The 22,824-nt window shown below is 41.8% G+C and overlaps 1 protein-coding gene across 2 annotated transcripts in view; it reads left to right on the forward strand.

Moving 5' to 3' along the window:
* ppp1r16b (protein phosphatase 1, regulatory subunit 16B) overlaps positions 1–22,824 on the forward strand; it is a 35,542-nt gene that overhangs the window by 1,733 nt on the left and 10,985 nt on the right. For both annotated transcript variants that reach the window (XM_037252412.1, XM_037252413.1), the window contains exon 2: positions 9,878–10,292. In XM_037252412.1, coding sequence (XP_037108307.1) covers positions 10,025–10,292 — 268 coding nt within the window. In that variant the 5' untranslated portion in view covers positions 9,878–10,024. The remainder of the gene's footprint in view (positions 1–9,877; positions 10,293–22,824) is intronic.

A 22,824-nucleotide genomic window follows, 5' to 3' on the forward strand; every position in this document is an offset into this window, starting at 1 on the left:
GGGTGCTGCTGAGGCGACGGCAGCCTTTAAATGTTTGATGTGCCGAGCGGTCTCGGGCGGTCCTGTGCTCTTTCTACTGCTGTTCCTCACCAGCTGCTGGTTACAGAGACACTCCTGTCAACATGCATTCATGTGTATATGTGTCTATCTGCTGCTTACAGACCTGTTTGCCAAACACGCCAGTTTTACGTTGGTATATCCGAATCATTGGGAAGGTAACCATCGGTGTTTTCTATCATGGCTTAAAAGCACATCTAGACATACAGCAGAGAAACGTTTTAGGCTGATACAAACTGGACCACATGCCTTTAAAAAAAAAAAAAATATTGGTCCTCAACTGGGTATTAAACTTTAGATGCAAACTAAAGCAGGACACACTCGTAACCATTTTTAACATCTGAAAACATTATCCCCTGAACGTGAGGACATTTTTTGTGTGTTTTTGCTGCTCTCATAGTGTGTGGTGTACTCCAGATGACCGACATCTAGACACATCTGCACTAACAATCGCAAGTGTCCTCCCCACTCAAAACCAGATGTTTGTCGTAGTACCAAGACTGACTTGCAAGAGGCAGTATGGTGTCACAGGGCAAAATGTAATCGTAGTTGAAGAAGAAACACAACAACCATTAGCTTATCCAGCAACTGTAGTGTGACGGTAAACTGTCCTGATCATATTTATTGTGGTCAAAATCTTGCGGTTACATCTCCATCCATATTTCTGTTATTAGCTCAATTTAGGTACATGCTTGCCTCACGATTTAAAAATCTCCTCTGAGATCATTTGCGTAGGGTTGCACGAGTGGTTATCAAAGAATGCAATAAATATGGACGCCAACTTTTTTTAATGAGTTCCATCAGCTCTGGCATTTGGAGACAAACCATCTGCTCATGAGACAATGACAACGAAGTATAGCTCATTCAAAACAATTTTCATTTTTAGATCAAGACGTGTCAGGCAATGATGTCTATAGTCACGTACTAGTTTTCGTGAGGTGGATCTACATTTTGCATTGTTCACCATGACAGAAAGGAAGTTCGGGTCTCTATTCTGGCCAGTGGTGTCATCAATCATCATTGATGACCCGCAACCTCACGTTATTGGTTGGTGTCCAAAATCAGTTCCTGCTGAGCAAGGGCGTTGCCTTTTCTTCCGCTGAAACGCTCAAGAAAATATGTTTTTCTTTTCCATGCTTATACAAGCAGCATTTCATCTCACATTTGAAAAGGTTAAAGCATGTGGCTGTGCATCAGCAAAATGAGATTCCTCTAAGCTGTCCTCACTGCTCCGCTGCCTCCAGAAGTACTTTAACCCTAACTCATATCTCATTATTCAGCCGTTCTCTGATTAGACCGTGTCCCATTAAATATTGATAGCCATGCAGCCGTAATCAAAGCAAAACATTGGCTTTGACCTCCTGGAATAAAGGTGGTCATTTCTCACAGAAGTCCCATCCTCACTTTTGTAAAGCCGCTCCTTGACCTCCTGCCGATTAAGACGTCTTCACTTAGCCGTGCCCGAAACCGGTTCGCTTGCTTACTGCGGAAAAAGCGATTACACTAGATCAGTGTTCTGATCGCCTGGCTTATCTGCCGTCTTGATAGAGCGATGGGCAACTCTTGGGGTCAGGTATTGGGGCAACATCGAGGTCCCCCTCCACTCCATTTCCATGGCTATTTGTAGACGCGGTTTCCTAAAGCTCCGTACTTGTTCCGCTCACATTGATTTAGTGGTGTGTAGGTTGTACTTCCTCCTGTGGGATCAAGTCATACAATTGATGTAAGTTTTGGATTTGTGGCAAGATAAAACGAACAAGCTGGCTTTAGGAGTGTTGTAGAATCTGAGGTATTTGGCCGCATATGGACCCGAGGTGATCAGCGCCTGGCCTCCCCTGTGGTTAGGATGTACTAGTGACTACCTGCTGGGTGAATAAATCCACCAGCCTTGGCTTCAATACCCTGCTGTCCTAAAGGATGATCGCTAATGTCCATGTGTCATATGTCTACGTATGTCCTCGTGTAGATCTTCCGCACTTTTGGTGTATTTTTCGATTCATTGACACAGGAACTGCTCAGCCAATCACTGAGTGGGTGGCTCTGTTGAAGAGGAAGTGATCTCAGGGCTTGTTCAGGAAGGTGTTTGACTGGGGGAGTCGGGCATTGTCAAGGTTTTTTCCTCACATTGTTGTAGGAAGCTGAGCAGGCTCTCGTCTCTCTTCACACGGAATTCTCTCTTGATGTCCATGGCAACGCAGTCATTGAACTTTGAAGACAAAGTGTTACCCAGGTAGTCAGTGGCACCTTTCTCCGCCGATTTATCTGCCTTTGGTTACTGGTCTCAATAAAACACCTCAGGCATGCAACGGAGGGGATCGAGTTGTTTCATTGGCAATCTGCCGTTTGGAACACCAAGAGAGCTGGTGAAGGATCTGCGTGAATGCAGGATTGTCGGGTTGGGGGTGTGAAGTTTCGCACTCAACGTTTGGGATGGGCATAATCGTTACGAATTGATTGAGTGTGAAATTGATTGCTGAGTCATTGCATCGTCAAGCATAGAGGCAAAAGACAGGGTGGTAACCTGACATTACAAATTGATTATAGCATCTTTAGCATTACTTTATAGTCAGTGAAGTTGTTTTTTCTCTTATATTTCTAATGCCTTTACTTTCCAAATGGGCTTTCACTAGACTGGTTGTTGGAGTTTTATTGTTGGCAGTATCGTATGGATTATCAGGGATTATACTGAAATATGAAGATTTACTTTCTTTTCCCTATGTAATAAAGAACATGTAATCTTCATTCCTTCATCTTCCAAGGTGCTTATCCTCACAAGGGTCGCGGTCTTGCTGGAGCCTAACCCAGCTGACTTTGAGCGGTAGGCGGGGGACACCCTGAACTGTTTGCCAGTTCCAGGTCGCGCTCACAATCATACTAGTCTATAGGTATGATTGGTCAATTGGCCAACTATGCATGTCTTTGGAATGTGCGAGGAAACCAGAGCACCCGGAGAAAACGTACACAGGCACGGGGAGAACATGCAAACTCCACACAAGATGCACCTATGAACTTTGAGGCGGGCATGCTAACCACCCCATGTAATATTTCTTTCAGTAAATTTATAATGAGACTATTGATCTTAAGTGCCTTAAATAACCAGATTCAACGAGTATAAAGAAGGGCATCGTCATATAAGTAAAAGAAAGTTGAGCTACATTGAATCCATGAAAGACCTCCACTATGGTGAAACACCTCTGGGCAATTGGATATATATTTTTAATGAGGAGTAGGTTATATTCGCTTCTGTTTTAACTGTTGCTGTGTTAAATGATTGTGTAGTCCCGTTCCGCTAACCACATGCTTTGCCCAGGGCGGCAATTAGTTGCGCTTGTGCAATTTAATTTGTTGTGTGTGTACTTCATTGTATTTATTTATTTTTCATCTGTGTTTCCGCTTTTATTGATGATTGTGCCGGATGAATGAGTATTTGTATTGGAACTATGCTGCTATTTGTAGAGGACAATGAAGCTGTTATCAAATGTGGATTTTCATACATAACCAATAAGTGAATTAGAAGGTTTGATTTAAAGTCAGCAGCATGTTGAAAGTGAGGAGCTTGTTTGGAGATATTTGTCAGGAAATTTCTTTCCCATGTTGAGTCATATTTAATGTCTGGTTCGCATCTGTACCCGATGGCCTAAAAGGGATCACGTGGATTGTGTGCCTGGTGCTGCCTGGTCCGGGATAAGCTGCACTCAAAGTGTGTGTGTGTGTTTTGTGGTTTTGTTCTTTTGTTCAAATGGAGCATTTTACTGCATGTTTTTCCTTATAAACACACACGGGCACACACACTCTTTGAAACGTTTTTTTTTAACCTAGCAGTATTTTAGGGGTTTAGAAATTAGACAGGGGCCTTTTAACTCATTTCATACATGTTAAAAACAGTGATTAAACACATCTTTTGCAGTCCATTAACAAGCTAATAAAATATTTGAGTGTAATGGAACAAAGGCAGCGTTTTCACACACCTACAGACTTATGGGAAGTAAAGGTTTACTATACGAGACCACCCAAAGTCTACACTGGAGAACTGAACTGAATGTCTGTGATCGATTTCACGCCCCCCCTTCCTTTGTCATCATAACAAGACAAGTCAAACATTTCATGCAATCATTTCAGACCACCGCTGGACAACAGAGCATGTAAGTGGCGTCTACCGATCTTTGGTGTATGAATGGAACGCGCATCGGATCAGTCGGATAGTTCGCTTGAAATTCATGAACAAACCTTGCCGTGTCATTTTTTTCCTCCCCAATTGATTAGTTTTTGACCTCAGATAGAAAACAGTCAATGTTCTGTATGCCTTTGCACATCGATAATGACAGTAGTCAGTAGTTGTCATTCCTGTAAAACAAAGAGTACAAGAAATGTTTACATACGTTTGAATTTTTTAAGTCAAGTGCTATAAAATAATAATAAGAAGAATTGTCTGACTTACTGTCCCTCTCGGGAATTCTCCTTTTTGTAAATGGTGGTCTGTCGGTGTAACTGTGTCCTCATTACAATGAAGTCTGTAACATTTTGGAAGTTGTGGGATAAGTGTCCCCCAGTTCATCAGGTGGACGGATGCCCACATGACTGATGAGGCGTTTGTCGAAGAAAGCGCCACGATTCACTATTATATATTGTTCACCGTTTGCGAGAGTATTCTATTGTCTCTTTGTTGCCTTGGATAAAACCTCCAGAGAAAATTCGGCCATGCAGAGCACAAGCTCTCCTGTAAGGGGGGGGGACTATTTTGATGGAACGGCCTCACATCCCTTTTGAGATTTTATAGCGTCGTAAGATAGTTATCATCATGCCCATTTTTTTCCCCACCTCCGCCTTTGCACACTATTAAGCGGGCCAGTGCTGCAGCCTCGGTGCACACTCATCTCGCCCGGGCTTCAGATTAGAAGTGACACTGACTGCAAGCTGGCTGAGTCTCAGTCATGTTTACCCTGCTCGGGCCATCATTAGGCAGCCAAATGACTCAACTGAGAGGAAAGGATTCGGACGGGGGAAGAGGAGAATATGAAAGAGAAAAGTAAGGAAAAGAAATGTTAAAGGGAATTTCCCAAAGCTCATGTAATGAAGTAACTAAGGTATCAACACACATGCTGATTTTTACAGATCGTGTGGAGCAGGTGCAGGAATAACCCACAACAAACACTTCTCTAAACACGGAAAAGCTGTCGGCCAGTCACTGGCTTTATGTTTACTCGGGAAATTGAGTCCTGTGCAGGAAAAAACCCAAAAACGAGACAGGCAATGCTTACGCTTTTGAAGACTGAGTTTGGAGAAAGGGATCAGTTTGGATCAGTGAAGAGGCTGAAAAGCTCTGGCTGTGCCTCTAAACTTGCTCTGTGACCTCAAACCTGCACATAGGTGATGAAATGATCAGAAATGAAGATGGGAAACCAATTAAAAAAATGCACAACCCAAGAGTGACGGCTTTGGTTGTTTTTAATGGTGAACTAATTGTAAGCCCAGTGAAGCACTGGATTGAAGCGGCTTGGGTCCTCTGTGTCTCATTAGTATAAACTCTGTCAAAGCAAACTTGCCTTTTGATAATGCATCATAGTCAATGACAATACAGTAGATGGCCTAAGATCAGTGTTTCTCAAACCAAGACCACTTAAAAGGCAAAAAATAATTGCAGATGGCCTTTTTGGCCAAATCTGCACCCTTCAACCAAAAGTATTTTATCATTTTCTCCGTATTCAAGCCTTGCTTAGTTTTCTTACGTGCTATCACCGTACCTGTGAGTGTTCTCAACCCTGGCATTGAAGCACAATTCAGACCAATCAACGAAAGATTCTCCCATATCTGAAAAAAATAATTACTTCTCCGTATGACGCATCAAAGAAATGTAGTCGAATTTGTAGTTCTGATCCAAGATGATAGAGCGAGATGGCTTACTAGCTCTGCTACAGCAGCTTTGAAAAACTGCTTTTTCCAATGGAGCTAATGTAGAAATAAAATATTTATGTCGAGACTGAGGCAGCGGTGCTACCAACACATCATGAAAGTATAAGAAATAATGATCATCCAATCCACATATGTAATAATAATACTGTACATGGATCAATGTGACGTTTAGCTCAAGAGGAGTGTTGTAAAATGTGTGAGCTTCCAGAGTTTATGGACGCAACAAAAGTGTACAAAGTTTCCAGAGAGAACGTGTTTAAATGTTTCCCTTTGGCGGGTATACCCGATCATTGCGACAAGGGATATGCCATCCCGGAATGGAAGCGAGCAGAGCTCCTTAAATCAAGGCTTCACCCGAGAAGATACGTTTTCCCTCCACGCTGCCAGCAAGCCCAGTGCCAACTAGGACAAGTCACCCAGACAGAATCAAAATGTCCTCTGAGAGGACGCCCCAGGGAGAGAGAGAGAGAGAGAGAAAGGAGAGATTATTCAAGTGGCGCATCGCCGCCGCAGCTCTCCAGATGCATCTGCGCCTCTTCATCATTGCAGTATTTTGAAGAAGTGTGTCGACAAGTCGGGATGGAGAGCACTGTTGCTATCATAAAAGTTTTATTCTCTATTTCTGCTGCTGTACAAGTGTAAATAAAGACATTAATCATCCGGATGTAAATTTTTTAGGCTGGAGTCAATGTGTTGGACTTTTGGGGAGAGGAGGGGATTGGGCCTAGACTGGTTGTCAGTATATCATGGGAAACATACATACTTCGAGTACGATATCATTTTTACGAGCGGGCCACCTTTTGACAAATTAAAGGTGCCGTTAATATATTATAATAAAAGGCTGTCTTGGCATGACTGTAATCAGCTTTTACGACTAAGTTTATTTTGATTTTAATTAGAACAAGTAACGGAGAATTTTTGTTGGATACATTTGAAAGGCAGAATGGACAAAAAGCTAACATACTAACGGTTTGGCATGCAAGATACCAATTCGAGTACAAAAAATGATAAAATGCTGCTATACTAACAGTCGGTAGTTTTTCATTTTACATGACTAATATCACCAACAAACGTTCAGGAAAATGATGATTTTTATGTCATGCAATAACCTTTATCAAGAGGAGTGCTGAACACTTTTTAAAGTCACAAATATTGCAAGCACGGGAGTGTCCCCGAGTGGTCTTAAACCACCATAGATGTGCAGAGCCATAAAATGAAGGACAATAAAAATGTTTAACATTGTCTTAAAATTTTGTTCAAAGGCCTTCTCCTACATTTCTATTGAGTGAGCATAATCATTATCTTTAAATCACATCATAAAATCTCATTCAGCTCACTGGATTGAGGTCACTGGGAAATCGTAATCATCATTACAGAGGTGATTAAGGATATGTAGAATAAATATATTCCTCATTATATATCGTAAACTAATGCACACAAATATCAAGTGATTACTGGTTGTAAACATTAACATTTCCATTCCACTGCATTTTAAAAATAGCTAGAGTTTTCATTTTGTTGTACTCAAGTTGCTATTGCGCAGTATGTTAGCATAACAACTGTTAGCCTGTTAGCGTTTTCTATTTGGAAATAGGACCTGATGACAGGGCATGATGTGAAATACTGTGACGTGAAAACCAGTCATCAGCATATATTAATTGACACAGTGCAACAAATCTACTTTGGCTTTTATTTTGGGCAGACTAGAGCACATCTGCGCAACTATCACGCTATTTAATTAGCATCTTGCTACAGCACCCGTGCGAGGTGGATGGATTATGCCGGCAGAGGAGAAATGCTTACTAGCACAGATTTAGACAGATTTGTGCACATTATATGGGAGCAATTGTGCACATAGAAAATGTCTTACCTTTGCATTTAGCTCATCAGAAATAGGAACACAAACAAACATGTTGCATTTAGAATTTTTTGGGCCAATGTAGTATAAAGTGGGAATATTGTGTTATTTTTGTCCATATGGAGGGAACCACATATTTTACTTTTGACCACGCAGTTTACGGGATTATGTGGTTTATTGAGGATGCACACGGCGTAGCCTTGTCATGATTGTTATTTTGTTTTGTTTTGAAGTGAAAATAGCTGAAGAGAGAAACAACGTCCTCCTTGTCATGTCGCCAAATGAGACTTTTTCTGTTGTGAATGTAGCTGTCAAAAGAAAATACTCAAACTGTTTTTCACAGCAAAAATCTCTTTGAAGGCTGGCGAGAATGTTTATCAGCGTTGGGGCTATTTTCTCAGATGAGCTGCGAGGCAGTGCCACTCCCCCCCCCCCCCCCTTTTCTCTCAATAAAAATGTGCAATGTTCTGTAGCATTCCTATCTGCTGCCAGGGAACTGATTGAGGTCAATCTGTGATTTGCAAGCCTTGGACCCCGGGGAGCTGCCGTGATGTCACAGTGGGGGCTTACAGCTTTTCGTTCTCTCGTCATAACTTTAACAATCAATCACACGCATTAGACTGAATTCTTTAATCAGTTATTGAAAGAGAATTCCCATCCCTATGTTCCTTTTTGGCTATTTTTATTTGATTTATTTTTGAAAAGACACATTCAACGTTGCTGTCTTGACAGAAGGGAACAAGAAAATAGCTGTCAACTTTCGTTGGCGATTCCTTCTGAACAAATTGTAAGGCTTTTTCTTTAACCATCAGCTTTGAAAATCATTTCCAATTTGCCTTTCACTTCTAGCGCTATTTTTTTTTTACATGTCACTCACTTCTGCAAAATCGACACACATACCCGAAGTGATGCTGTAATTAATGACGATTGGTTTCCTGACTACAAGTGGCTGTTTGGCTGCTGCAAAGGAAACGAAACTTTGCGTCACACGTCACTACTGGTTGTTGGATCAGGCGGCACGGCAGGCAGCCTGTCGAATAAGTGGTTGATGATTCAAACATATAAATGCTAACTTTAGTGTAAATAAGCAAAGAGAGGGGGGCAGAAGATTTCCTGGCTGTTATACATTGACTGTCATTGGCCCAAATATTTTGTCAATGCAAATGTAAAAGAATATCATGTTTTACTTCAAACTCTTTTGAGAAGTTAAAACAAAAAAAAAAGCACACAGAACAGTAGGTGCCTTCCTTTGTCGACATTTCAAAGTCTTTTGCCTTTTTTGCTCTTCCCTCGAGTGGAACTTTTTGTTGCAGTCGTCGGAAAAAACGACTGCGCTGCCCTAGTTTGTGAGCTTATCTTTCATGTGCAGTATCCAGGAAGTGGTTAACCTTGATTGAGTGGCAGTAGCCGGACGTCTGAGGCAAATGGAAAATTAAAAATGCAAGCTTTTGTTTTTTTGTTGGACTATGTTGGCTTCTATTTCTTTGAGCTAATTAACTACAGAGATAGCACAGTGGTGTCATGATTAGCATATTTGCCTCAAAGTCGAGAGATTATCGGTTTGAATCTCAGCCCAGACCTTGCAGTGTGGCGTATGCATATTCTCCTCATGTTTTCATGACTTTTCTCTTGGTTGCAGTTTTAAAATTGCAAAGGCTTCAATAAAAAACCAAAAAAAAACCCTGCTTAATTTCATTGGTCGATACTGTAAGCTTTGTTTGATGTTATAGATCCATAGACTATATGATGTTAACTAAGATCAGTGATTAAAAAGCGCAGTCCAAATAATTACATGACGCCGTTTCATAAATAATGGTTATTACAAAAAAAAAAAAAAAAAAGGTGTTGTTTGCTTTTGGACAGGCTTTAAATAAATTAAATGTATTTTCATTCATTTCATTGGGAAAAGGTGATACAATTTTAATTATAATAATTTGAATTAAGATGATATTGTTGATTTTATTATTTATGTATTAGTATTTATTTTATTATTATTATTATTTAATATTATTGATAATAATGACCTTTCGCTCTCCCTCACTGTTTTGTCAGAACTGCTGCTGAAACCATGAAAACAATGACGAAGGTACTGACAGGAGGAGGCTACTACCGAAGGTGCAGCCCTCGCTAGACTTTCCCCTACTGCATCGCTCTGCCCGCTGCCCCGACTGCACCACCCCACCCTGACACTTTGCCGTCATGGCCAACCACCTGGAGCTGATCCAGGAGCTGCAGCAGCTGGACAAGGTCCCCAGTCTGGAGAGGCTGCGGGCAGCCCAGAAGCGGCGCACTCAGCAGCTCAAACGCTGGGCCGTGTATGAGAAGGAGATGCAAAACAAAAAGCGCAAGGCGGACAGGAGGGGACGCACCGCCAACGGCTACCAGCACGTCGAGGCCAAGAGGAGAGTGTCGTTCGCAGCCAGCGTGGCGCTCCTGGAAGCGTCAGCCAGGAACGACCCGGATGAAGGTAGACGCACTCATTGGCTGCGTACTCATCGTGTGCAAAGTTATTTTAGAAACTCCAAATCTGTTTACATTGTGAAGCAACCATCACACTCATTTCATTGTCTTGTAAGTGTGCGACAAGGTCAAAGCTCAGAGAAGCCAGATTGAAATACTCCCTCCCTCCCTCCACATTTGGTGTCACCTCTCAGAAAATACCACTTCTATCTGATCGCGCCCACTTGAGCTGCCAGTTAATGAGCTGAATTTGTTCGACTAGGCCAATGTTTTATCACCGCGGGAATAATGGAGTTGTCACGCCGAGCACAAACTCTGCCAGTCTTTTAATTAAAATTTCTTTACGGATTGGCGCGACCGGCCCGCCCTCCTCTTTTGGAGATGATACAGTAAGTGTTGTGCGCGAGGGGACAAATAAAAAAAAATAAAAAACATGACTCGACTATCGAACGATTGCGCGCAGTTGTCTTTGAGATGCGATTTCTCATTGAAATTCACTTGAACATACAGTGGGCTGAAGTGAGACGAATGGAGTCGCTGCACATCCTTTATTTGAGCAAGCTGTCTTTAAAGTCTGAGGAGGGAATATTCTCGTAGAAATCATCAGTTCCGCTAAGGCCGCCTCGTTTATCTCAGGTGAATAAGTGTGAACTTTTTCAAATGTAATGCAACCCTTTCATATATTTGGAACGAAGATTAACAACCAAACAGCTTTAAACTTCTACTTTAAAGGAGACATACGGTGTTTTTGTTTTCAGTTTTTGGGGTGGAATTTGAACCTAAATTATACTTTGTAATTCTGTGTTCCCGTTCAAAACGGCACATCTGGAATTTGAAAGCGTCTTCATCAAAGCACTTCATGATGCTGCATTTTTTTTTTGCTGTGATACATTTGTTAGGCTCTACACAATATGGACATTAGCATTAAAAATAACCTGGCCTAAATACATCAGACATCCAGCAGAATATTTCTCGGGTTTGTCATCTGCTTTGCACTCGTGAACTTGCCGCGGCACCATTGATCTGTTTGCCATCAGCCGCCGCGTAATGAAGGCGAACATGTGCGGGTGACTGAGATGAAAGAAAAAGACAGCATGCGACCTGGGTGGCAGCTGGACACTCTTCTGGATATTTCCGGGAGGTCGACAACCTCGACTCTTGCCCCCTTGGTTGTCTCTGAACCCTGGACGGAATTCAGTTTTCTGCGTGTCGCATTAACGCCTCCACGACAGATGTTTTTGTCTTTGCTTCCTACGTGGCACAATTCCGATTGGCGTGATGGCGGCGTTAACGGGCAGATGGAGGAACCCATGTGGTACGAGCGTGACGTCCACAAAATACAGTTCAGCGTAGTACAGAGTAAAAAGTACAGATCAGCGAGTTTGAAAAAATTGCTAGCCTATTTCATAGACAGATGGGTTGTAAGTACGGCACATTAGCGGCGCGCGTCGCGTTCAATAAGGAAAGCCAACGACGGCTGGTGGCCAAGGTTACCCGGATTTAAAGCATTAGGTAATAAATGTAAACAGTGATATACAGTAAATAGACAGTCAAGAAAATTGGATATGCAATATTCACTACATTGGAATGGAGTATTCAGATCTACAGTGTAAATCCAGCCCAAGGAGGCTCCCATAATAGTGTCTCCATTATGGATGAGCCTGCTGGCGGTACAGAATGGCACTAAAGAGGCTGCTTTAGAATGGGGGTACGAGCTTGTGGAGAGGATGCATCCTGACTTGACACACATCCTAACAACTCAAGGGCTGAGAAATTGTACACCGGGATAATCTGCAAATCCAACAGGAGAAAACAGAAACGTCTCCGCCAGTAATGATGGGGTAGCGTAATTATTACAACATAGGGGCTTCAGTTTATAAAAGTATCGACATATGCTTGTTTTTCCATTTGAATACATTTCAACACAAGTGAATTGTCAATCTGGAGATTCACAAGGTTACAAAGACACACAACTGTGTTTAAGCGATGAGGCGCATCCCCAGGTGTCTGGTTGTTATGCCAACATATAGTTTGAAAAAGGATTGTTTTGGCTAGATTGTTACGAATAGCAGCGTAGCCTGTCGCAGTTTTCACCGGCGTGCTTTCACTACTGACAACACGCTAATTACACCTCACATACCACTGGCAATTATAACATCCAACTCCATGTCGGGGGAGCCTCAACCTAAAATCCACAGTCCATTTTTAGACATTCACATTTGCTTTTGGTTTCATTGCCTACTTTCTCCCTTCTTCCTACCATGTCATTAGCATAAAGATCACGCAGGAGGAGCGAGTAGATTTTGGGCTCCAGCAACGAGCCAGGCGGCCTCATGTGGAAGAAGAAGTCTTGCTCGGTTATTTGTGTGCAAATGAGCTCTCTCAGGAGCTTTTTGTCTTCTTCTGGTGCCTTCGGTCTCACTGGAGCGAAGCGGCTTTGCTGCCGAGCATATGGGCGCATGCGAGCGGCACTGGAGCGAGGCGTAATGTGATGTAATTAGAACACATCACTGTGCGTGAGAATACTTTAAGGCAATGTGAAGACAACGTGACGTTCGGGGTAAAAATCAAGATCAATGAATCAATTCAGTGATATTTTTTAATTTGATTCTTGGTGGGATTCAAAAATATCTCTCTGAATTCTCTCAACTAACCGAATTAAACCCATTCTTGTTATATTGTATAACTAAATGACCAATTTTAAAGGAGAAGCATGAGAGAAGTTTGACTTAATTACTTAATTTCAGAGACTGTTGTTACAATTTGGCCAATTTACAGCAGATAAAACAGATTAGCACTAGCTAGCAATGATAGCTTCTGATAAGCAGCACATTTGTGATTGGGTGTTCGGTGATGTTACCTCTCACACTATAAAAGACAAACATAATTCAGCAACTAAAAAAAGAAAATAAAATCCGGGACTCTAATTGATGTCACCAGTAGCCTAGTTATTTTCAGTACGACAAATGCCCTAATGACATCCAATTGCAATAGATAATGTTCAGTTTTGATTACCACTGAGGCAGAACTATTATTATTGATAGACAGAATGCGCTATTAATTATCATGCCTACAACTCATCCAGAACAGCTGCACGCAGGAACAATTGAGCAAAACATGCACAATTGATCAGCTAATTGAGCAGAACTCATTGACCAGAGCTTATAGACTATTTGTGAATTACTGTTGCTGTGATGTCGAGGCGCACCGCATCACACTGAGATCTACTTCTAACACCTTGTTACCATAATTAGAAGCGGGAGTGGGGGCAAACGATACATTACTAGTGGCTCTACAAAAAGACCCCTGCAGCTGCTGCTGCCTAACACATTTCTAATGGAATTGGATCGAGACCAAAGAGAAAAGAGAAGCTTGTTATCCATTTCGATTTTTTTTCCGGTTCTCGTAAAAAGAGCAGGAATTCATAGCGCAGTGAAGATGGCTCCCATTAAAGTGGGTGAGCGGCCATATTGTTTATTAGCGTGCAATATAGTCAAAAATAGTGCCTCTTTTTTTTGTAGTAAAGCAATTTTCTTCTCCCTGCTCAGCTGAGTAGTGATCATGACAACCAGGAACCTGTTTACTAAGCCCATTTCACCTTTGAACTGTCTCGTAAGATGCACACGGCAGTAAACTACAGTGACCTTGCATCACACCTCGGTTTGGACATCACGCGATAATTGCTCAGGATCACAATCTGATAATTGACAAAACAATCAATTTTTTGCTGTCTTTGAGCGTAAAATGAGGACAAACGCTCAAATATGTCTGAAATTATCGGTATGTGTGTGGTGTGTTTTGTCTTCAAATGTACAATTTGATTCTCAGGGTCAAAGCAGAAACTGATGCATTTTGTATTTTGCATTGTACACGTGTTCCTGTCATAACAATGAGCCTATCAGTCGTCTTACACAGAGACGAGACGCAACAATAGTCCCGTGTGCGCTATCTAACCAGATGTAATACACGAGCTGTATGAAAAGTCCTGCCTCCACAAAGATAACAATGCTCAGTTTTGACTCGCAGTCATATTGTTGTAGCAGCTAGGGTGGTACTTTTTTACGAGCTGAGTTGTCAGGAAATGCTTCAGTATTAAATATACGAACCATAGTGGTGGCCATCCCTTTAAAAATAGTTGTGCTCTAATAAGTCATCCACTTAAGTCAATTGAGCTTTTTTTTTTTTTTTTATGTATATGTACAGGTCATAGGTCACATTAAAAGTGGAAAACAGTTTTAAAATTATTTAACCCAATCACATTTGGAAAGTTTTAAATTGTGAAGTGCATAATGGTTCCTTTCTCACTGACCGTATTCATGAAATCATCGTACTAATGATGGAAAATGTGCAGGCAGTTTGCTCTCCCGTGTCGTGTGGTTGTCATTGACAATGCGGCAGTTGATTACTCAAGTGTCATTCGGTGCTTGAAGCCACGCCGCCACTAAGACTTGGAGATAAGATGTATCCTTGCGCATGTGACATCTATCGCATTGTGTGAGGCTTGTCGTGGTCCGAGTATCAGTCGTAGCCTGCAAACTGGCGCGGAATCGAGCACCTATATTTTAATTACGCTCTGTCGGCCTCAACACTAACACGGCTGTATTTTCAGATTATGCCTTCATCGTTTCCTACCAGCCCTCTGTGATTAGCTTCATTTTTTTTTTTTTTTTTTTATGACGTCTCAGGGCAGCCTCAAGACCAGCTCAACTATTTTCTTTACCACCCCCTTCCCCTCATGCTTCGTCTCCATAAATTAAAATTGGGGTAAAGACTCCACCAGGCATTTGCCGCTCGGTTGACTGGCACAGCGAGTCTATGCGGCTCGGCTCGGGCAACTGACTCATTCGGCTCATAAAACATCATTTAGGATTACTGAGACCGAACTGACGTTTTTACTTATTCAGTCGCATCATTTAGCAAATGACTGGCTTGTGTAAATGTGACACATCAGTGATAGGCTGTTTATTATACTCGAGCGGTTCACTGATCCCTTCCGTCATTGTGTCCTTTGCTTTTGCAGCACTCGTGTTCATTTCCTTCATTTGACTGCGCTCTCATAGAATCAACATTATCACTGAGCCGAGATGTTGTTTGCGAGCACGATTAAGCAAAAACTGTTTTTGAGTGTCTGACATTTCCCAGTCAAAATGACAACTCAGACCTTTCAGCAAAGTGGGCCATAAACAGAAACACAAGCTACAGCAAAGCAAATGACATTAAGCCTTTGGTAATAAAATTCTATCTAGACATTTTTTATAATGATCATCGTGTACACAATGGTTGTCATGGAGAAAGGCTAATAGCAAAATGAATAGCAAAAAAGATGGACGATGATGGTAGAGTCAGACTGAGCTACGTCGGGTGTAGATTGGCCATTAACTGCAATCAATGACAACACCGAATGAAAATAGAGTCAGGGGGCCTATTATCACATCCAGCGCAAGTCTAGTGCAAAATGCAGTTTAACTGTACACATGGGTCGAGTTTTCTTGCTTTTGGTAATTTCCTAGACTTTTTCCACAGGTAGAAATGGGCATAATGTAGCTGACATGACTGTGTTTACACAAGTAAACCGCAAGATCAATCCTTGCGGATGATTTAGTCGGTTGTGCATGTGACGTGGGGCAATTATAGACCGTCGCCTTTCACCCACAAACATGATAGGAATTTTCCCAAGCTGTTGTCATATTATGAAGGAAATGACATGATGGTTTCCACAAAATCTGTCTGTGTCTTGATCAAACACACCAAAATCACGTTACACCAACTGCGCCACCGTTTTGACCTGCTGTTAGGTCAGACATGGGCAAACTACGGCCCGCGGGCCACATCCGGCCCACGGGGCCGTTTAATCCGGCCCGCCAAACCTGAATAAATTGTATTATAAATTTTTTTTGGGGTCATTTTCCCTGCAATTACTATGTTTCCCCAGTAGATGGGGAAGCGCCCGCCGGTGCATTTACTCCCGGGAGCCGTGTCAGAAAGCTCGGTGCACACTCACAAGTGCGTGTGCGTACTCAGTAGTACGTAGTAATTTCATCTATCAGTGCCGAATTTCGAGTGTAGGCTGTGACGTCAATATTCTCGTAATTCGCGCGCTGAGTTTTCAGATACAGTTTTACGCTAATGCCACCCACAAACCTTCCCCTGGAATCCTTCCATTAAAATGAGTGGCCCGAAGAAAAGAAAGGTGGACACAGTGCCGAATGTTAAAAAAGAGTGGACAATTTGGCTCGACCTACGTGTGTGAGAAGACGTTCAGCCACATGAGCGTCAACAAAGCCCGTCACAGATCTAGGTTAACGGACCGACACCTCGGCTCTATCCTAAGAATTACCACAACAAATTTTACTCCAGACTATGATGCACTAGCAAAAAAGGGAAACCAACAATACTATTGATTTCTTTATTACTTTATTTACATGTATTCTTTCACTGATTCTTCAAGATGATGTATTTGGTCAGAATGTTTGCCGTTGGATGTGATTTCGCCTCATTAGATAAACATATTTCATAAATCTGACCTGCAGGCGCTGAAGTGATGGAAAATGTTATTCATCATAACAGTGTCGTATTTAATAAGAATCACTGATAATAGTTTTTTGGTGAAATATTTTTTAATGCTGTTAATAAATGCATTTGTTTTCAAAAAGCTTTTTTTAATATCCATGCTTTAGTATCTACTGAAAGTAAAAACCTTTTATGCAATGACCTTTACATGTTACTTCACACAAACACTACATCCATCTGCTCCTGGTTCGGCCCCCCGGTCAAAATTTAGAACCCAATTCGGCCCGCAAGTCAAAAAGTTTGCCCACCCCTGTGTTAGGTAGTCTAAAATTTTGTTTCACCAAATTAGCAGGTCTGCCAGGGGGAATGTAATAGAAAATGCCCTTGGTCTGCCAGAATGGTGCCAGTCTACCAAACTAGGACCCCATAGCGTTAGTGCCATACAGACTTTTAGATTTAGGCAATAAAATCCCAAGTGGATGCTTTTCGTATTCACACTCAGTGAATAATGTGACAGCCACTTAATGATGCTGCAATTATTTACAATGATTGAAAATCAGCCTACGATTTGCACTGGTAGTTCCAACAGGTCCCTTTCGTCTCCCTCTTCCTACTTCCATGGTAAATGAGGTCACCGTGGCCTCAAGCTACTCAGCGGCAGGTCTCATTTTGCAGCATCACGGTTGCCATATTGGCCTCGGGCTTGAGGATAATCAGGCTGATTCAGGGTCTCAAATTTTGGCATCAATCAGGGCAGTGGGGTGGGGGATGTCAGCCTCACAACAGTGCTTTTTTTTTAGCGTGACAAAATACACCAATAAGATCTTTTAAATGAGAAAACTTGCCCCCCCCTCCCCCCTCCTTCCACACCTCCTCATAATAATCAATGAAAAGACCCTCCTCCCTGCCCATAATCCCGAAATAGGATTTTGGATTATCCTCCGAGGATTAGGCCTCACCAAACCAAAACTAAACCAAACCAGAATGCCTCATTAGTGGACACAGAGTGGTTACGTTCAACACAAGAAGCACCCAAAGCAATTGAAACCTCTTTTTAAAATTTGCCAAGTGTGATGATAAAACTATCCAGTCAATTTGAGTGATGTTTACCTCACATATGTAGTGTCGAGATGGGACTCTCACAGTTTAGTTTGACTCCCTGCCGGCTGAACTTTTGGTTCCTTCCAGTAATCAGAGGGTGTCAGCCATCTTTATAGCGCACAGCTGGAGAGGGAGAGAAACGAAACAAACATTTGTCTCTCCCCCAAACTTTATTTAGCGCTACTTTTCACTCTCTTTACCGCACATAGATCAAACGCCAGACTGGACCAGACTTGGACCGTGTCGTGCCAGTAGGCCTTGTGAGAGTAAAACAGTAAGACAATGTTGGAGCTCCATTGTTGTGCTGTGATAAACAAGGAGCCATTTGTTTTAAGCATCTGGGAGCCATAGGGAATGTACACGATACAAAATACAGCACTGTTTATTATGACATATAAAGTAAGCGTTCAACTATTCGCTGACTTGTCGATTTTACCGCTCCGCAGTGACGTTTAGAGCGTGACGTGGACCGCGTCTTCATGGCTTGAGGACAAAGCAGCACCAAATGAGTGTGCTGGTTGAAAAGAGTCCATCACTGATTTAAATGATCTATTTGTGATTCCTTTTGAGTGATTCTGAGAAAAAAAACATTTACCCAGAACTGTCCAAATTCAATTTATCCTGTCAAAACAGTTCATCGGCTCAGTCTCAATGTGTTGAACAAAAGTTAATAGAGATTGTACACAAAAGTCAATCATAACGTCAAGAGAATTGCCGGCATCTGCAACATTGCCTGAAGGATTTGCCCAGTAATGACACCATCAGCATTATAGAGTGAAGCAATCGTGCGCAGCAGTGCGTGTTATGTTTATTCTATTTCATGGCGACCCCGTACATTGTTGTGTCCTGCGGCGGCGTAGCGTACAATTAACGTCCCTCAATAGGTCATCAGGATAATTATAACGCCTGGTGGAAGCTAATTATATTTCCGCTCTTCTCTCCAAACGTCCTATAAAACCAATGTCATTTCCATGCTACTTATGGATGTGGCCTACTTTTTGTGTGGCGGAAAGCTGAGGAAGTATATTGGACCTAGCCGCGAGGAACACATTCGCATGAGCTCCTCTGGCATTGTCGGGGGGGACTGTAACAGAATAGGTAGCTATAAAGTGTCTCTGCCTCATCTTTAAATGAGTTAAGTTAAGTGAAGTTTCGGAGCTATGTATTGAGCACAGAATATATATTGGCTGGGTCAGGCTCACTCGTCTTTATTGGTCACAATACGTAACTCGTGATATTTTCACAGTCTATAAAGCAATTTTGTCTGGCTGCAATTCTAAATTGTCCAGATGTGTGACTGTGACGGTGGGACCCTGCATTTTGCTAACATTTATTTTAGACGGAACAGGCTAAACAAATGAGGACAAATGCTATTGAAAATGGATGAATAGATGCGTCGTCATTTTCAGACCAGGTTGAACCCTCTTCTCTCGCATAATGCCGAAAAACGCCATTGAAAATAGATGGCTAGACAACACTCGCCATGATCGCCAGACCTATTTTAAAAATATACAAGTAAGCAGTAAAAATACTGTCTTGGATTTTTACAGCTTGTCGCTCGCTCAGAAGGATTATAAACCACAGTGGCATTTTAGTCATATCACATAAAGCATATCAAGCGTATCTCAACAGCATCGTTTAAGAGCGTGTGATAGAAGCAGACACCGTGGCAGGTGTTATTGCCGCAAAACAGATTTACCGCTTCAATATAGCAAAAAGAGCTGCTGCATAAAAATCGTCGATTCTTGGACTCGCCTCTCGTAATACGCATGTTAGCCGACCATAAGTTGGCCTGATTCTCATTGAGAGCCCTTGGGAGCCACGCTGTGACTCCACATTCATCCATGCAATAAAAGATCTTCCACTCTCATCTCACCAACAAACTGTTCCTGTATTGCTTCATGTTAAGTAACCTCAAGTTGAACCCCAAAGAGATTGCCTGGAAAAGGGGAGGTTCTCAACAACAACAAAAAATGACATTTTATCGCAAGCTAAAAAAGATCAACAGTTTGGATTTCGAGACTCTTCACCAGAGAAAATAATGGAAATACAAATCATGAGTTCGAGGGTAAAATTATCATAAAATGGCATATTAAGAATTCTGGTGGTTTTTTGCTGACTGCCATTTAGTTTGAATCTAATTAGTTAATTTTGAACACAGCCACCCCATGCCAGTGATAAGAGGGTGTGCACACTTGTGCAACCACATTATTATTTTTTGTTTAATTTCTCAAAAAGATTTTTTTGTTCCCAATTAATTGTATGGCTAATCGACCATATTAATGGAGGATTTTTTTTTTAAAACAGATTCATATCAGGATTATATGTCTATATATTTTTTTAAAGCCTGGCATTTGAACAGGAGTGTGTAGATGTTTGAAATCCACTGAAAGTACACAACAGCGATGAAGCGTTTTAATAAGTGTTATGACTCGGGGGTCCACAGCGGCGCCGGCGTTATTGCCTTTGAACTATCTCCTGGTCCACTTGGGACGGTCCTATCGCTAACATTAGCAGTATTGACTGCATGCCCCCGTTGAGATAACAGGAAGGAAGGGTGCGCTCCCTTTCCTGTGCCCTTGTTTGTTGACATATCTTTTTATCTTTTGGGAAGCATCTTGTCCAGCTCTCCCGCCGCTTGGAATTCACCGAGCCCGCCCAGGAAGTCATGTGCCAGATATGTGCACTGATTGCTTGCGACGGCAGATAATCGTCATGGTGACCCTCCCAGCTAATGGATTGCTTTTTAAAGACGTGTTTTGCGTGTTTAGTCATTCTCAAGGGATTGTGGCACCGACTGAAGTCACTTACTTCCGATACACTGACATATTATAGAAAACAGACTTTTTAATGGCTTGTAAATAAATAACTGAGTCTTAGGAGAAGTACCGTGTCGCCCTGTTTTGATGGATCTTGAGACATTTACTTACGTATGTTGTCTTTGTGTATTGTAAGATTGGCAAGGAGAGATCTTGCAGTTTACTTGCCAATGTCATGCACGGACCCCAGCGAGTCTATTTCTGTTTCTAAAATGTTAAGTATGCATGCGCTCTGACCGCCTTGAATTTAATGTGAATGAGGGACTTTGCAATGATCCATCCCACAACAGCGCACAATGGCGCCAACGCCCCCCTGTGTAAAGTCTAGCAAAATACCAAAAGAAAGAAAACTCCACCCATGCGCCAGTTGCACTGTTTTGTGCGAGACCTATAGTAGGAATAAAAATAATGCCCCTTGTGTTCTTTATTTGCTACCAGATGTGCGTGACGGCATGGCGGCACTGTCCATGACATTTATGTTCTTTGTGTATTATTGGAAAGCTGAGCAGAATGTCATGCACAGTTTTAACTAAACTCATTTAGCTTTTTTGCCTCAGTTTTCTATTCACCACCAGATGGGCATATAGTCGCATTAGTGGCAGGGTTGTGACTAAACCCACTTGTGTGCTTTGTGTATTGTATCAGGTTTAAAATGATCTTTGCCTTTATTATTCTCAAGCTACTGTGCCATCTCGAGCCCTCACTTTCGGTTTGAAAGTCTCATTTATAAGACCAATTTAGCCTCACTGCTAGAAGATTAAAAGTTCTGTGATTTTTATTCTAACGAGGCTATTTTGGTCCCCATCTGACGTTCTGAATCATGAACGCTGTCCAAGTAGCATTCTGTGTTATTTTCCATCTTACTGCAATGATTTAGTCTTGCTCTGAATGTTACATCTTGGTTGTCACTGGTAATTAACGAGAGCTTCTCTTTATTTGTTGCGATGTTTTGAACGCAAGCTCCAGGCTCCTTTCAATTAATACAGATCAGTCTTGTGTGTGTTAGTGTGTGTATGGGACAGATAACCTCGTCCTTGGCCATATTTATGGCAGACTTGGACATGATAGACAGACTCTGTCACGCCGGCTACAATGCAGCTGACTACCAAGCAGAACAGTTCAGTGACATTACACACCTAGTAGAAAGCAGAACAAATCTGAAATGAAAGTAAAATTGGAGTACTAGATTTGAGACAAACTTTGCACGCAACTTAAAAAAAGTTTTAAAATGGTAAAAAGTAAACGTTTTTAAAAAGGGTCACTGTATTTGTTTGCGGAGGACGTTGTGCAAAAAAAGTGAGGTTTTTTTATGAGCTGTTTGAAACAGACTACAGCACTTGTAGCAAAAAAAAAAAAAAAAATGCCAGCTCCTTTTAAAGTAAATGCATCCTCCAGCAAAGTCATCTATTTTTACACTGTGCATCAAGCTAAAGTCACTTCTAACCCGGGAGAACATTTTCTTCCTTTATGAATGCACACGACATTATCTAAAAGTTCAAGAATATGTCTGGAATAATACCTCAACTAGAATAACAAGCAGTTACAAAATGTTTGGAAGTGGTTTTGACAGTACTGACTTGAAATATGGAGTCATTGTCATGGCAACCATTGATGACCTATTGAAGTGGTCTGTAATAGCAAACCAGCCTGGACACCCCACATGTTACGATTAAGTGCAATGCTTGAACAACGATTGTGAGGAAAGGCTATATTAGGTCTAGAGTGACAGGCAATAATCATAACCTCAAATCTCTCTCATCTCTCATTCTTTGGACAGTTGTTTTTTTTTTTTTTGGAGGGGGGGGCTATAGACAGATGGCGTCAGCAACAGGATGTCAATAAGCATCACATCCTGCTTAGAGGTTTACCTACGTTCACATTGCTGATTTATTTTCTGTGTGTGTGTGTGTGTGTGTGTGTGCGTATTTGTGAAGGCTTTATCTGTTTTGGCCACTAGACCGGCAAACGCTGTAATCCTACATGTCATTACATCACCCAACCCCCACTCGTAACAAATAGCCCCGCCCTCGTCGACAATGCCATTCATATTTCCCCAAGGTCAATTAGGTAACATCCCGACAGGACCGTTAATATGAGAGATTGAAGTTC

This window comes from Syngnathus acus, chromosome 5 (assembly GCF_901709675.1).
Source record: "Syngnathus acus chromosome 5, fSynAcu1.2, whole genome shotgun sequence".
Classification (NCBI taxonomy): domain Eukaryota; kingdom Metazoa; phylum Chordata; class Actinopteri; order Syngnathiformes; family Syngnathidae; genus Syngnathus; species Syngnathus acus.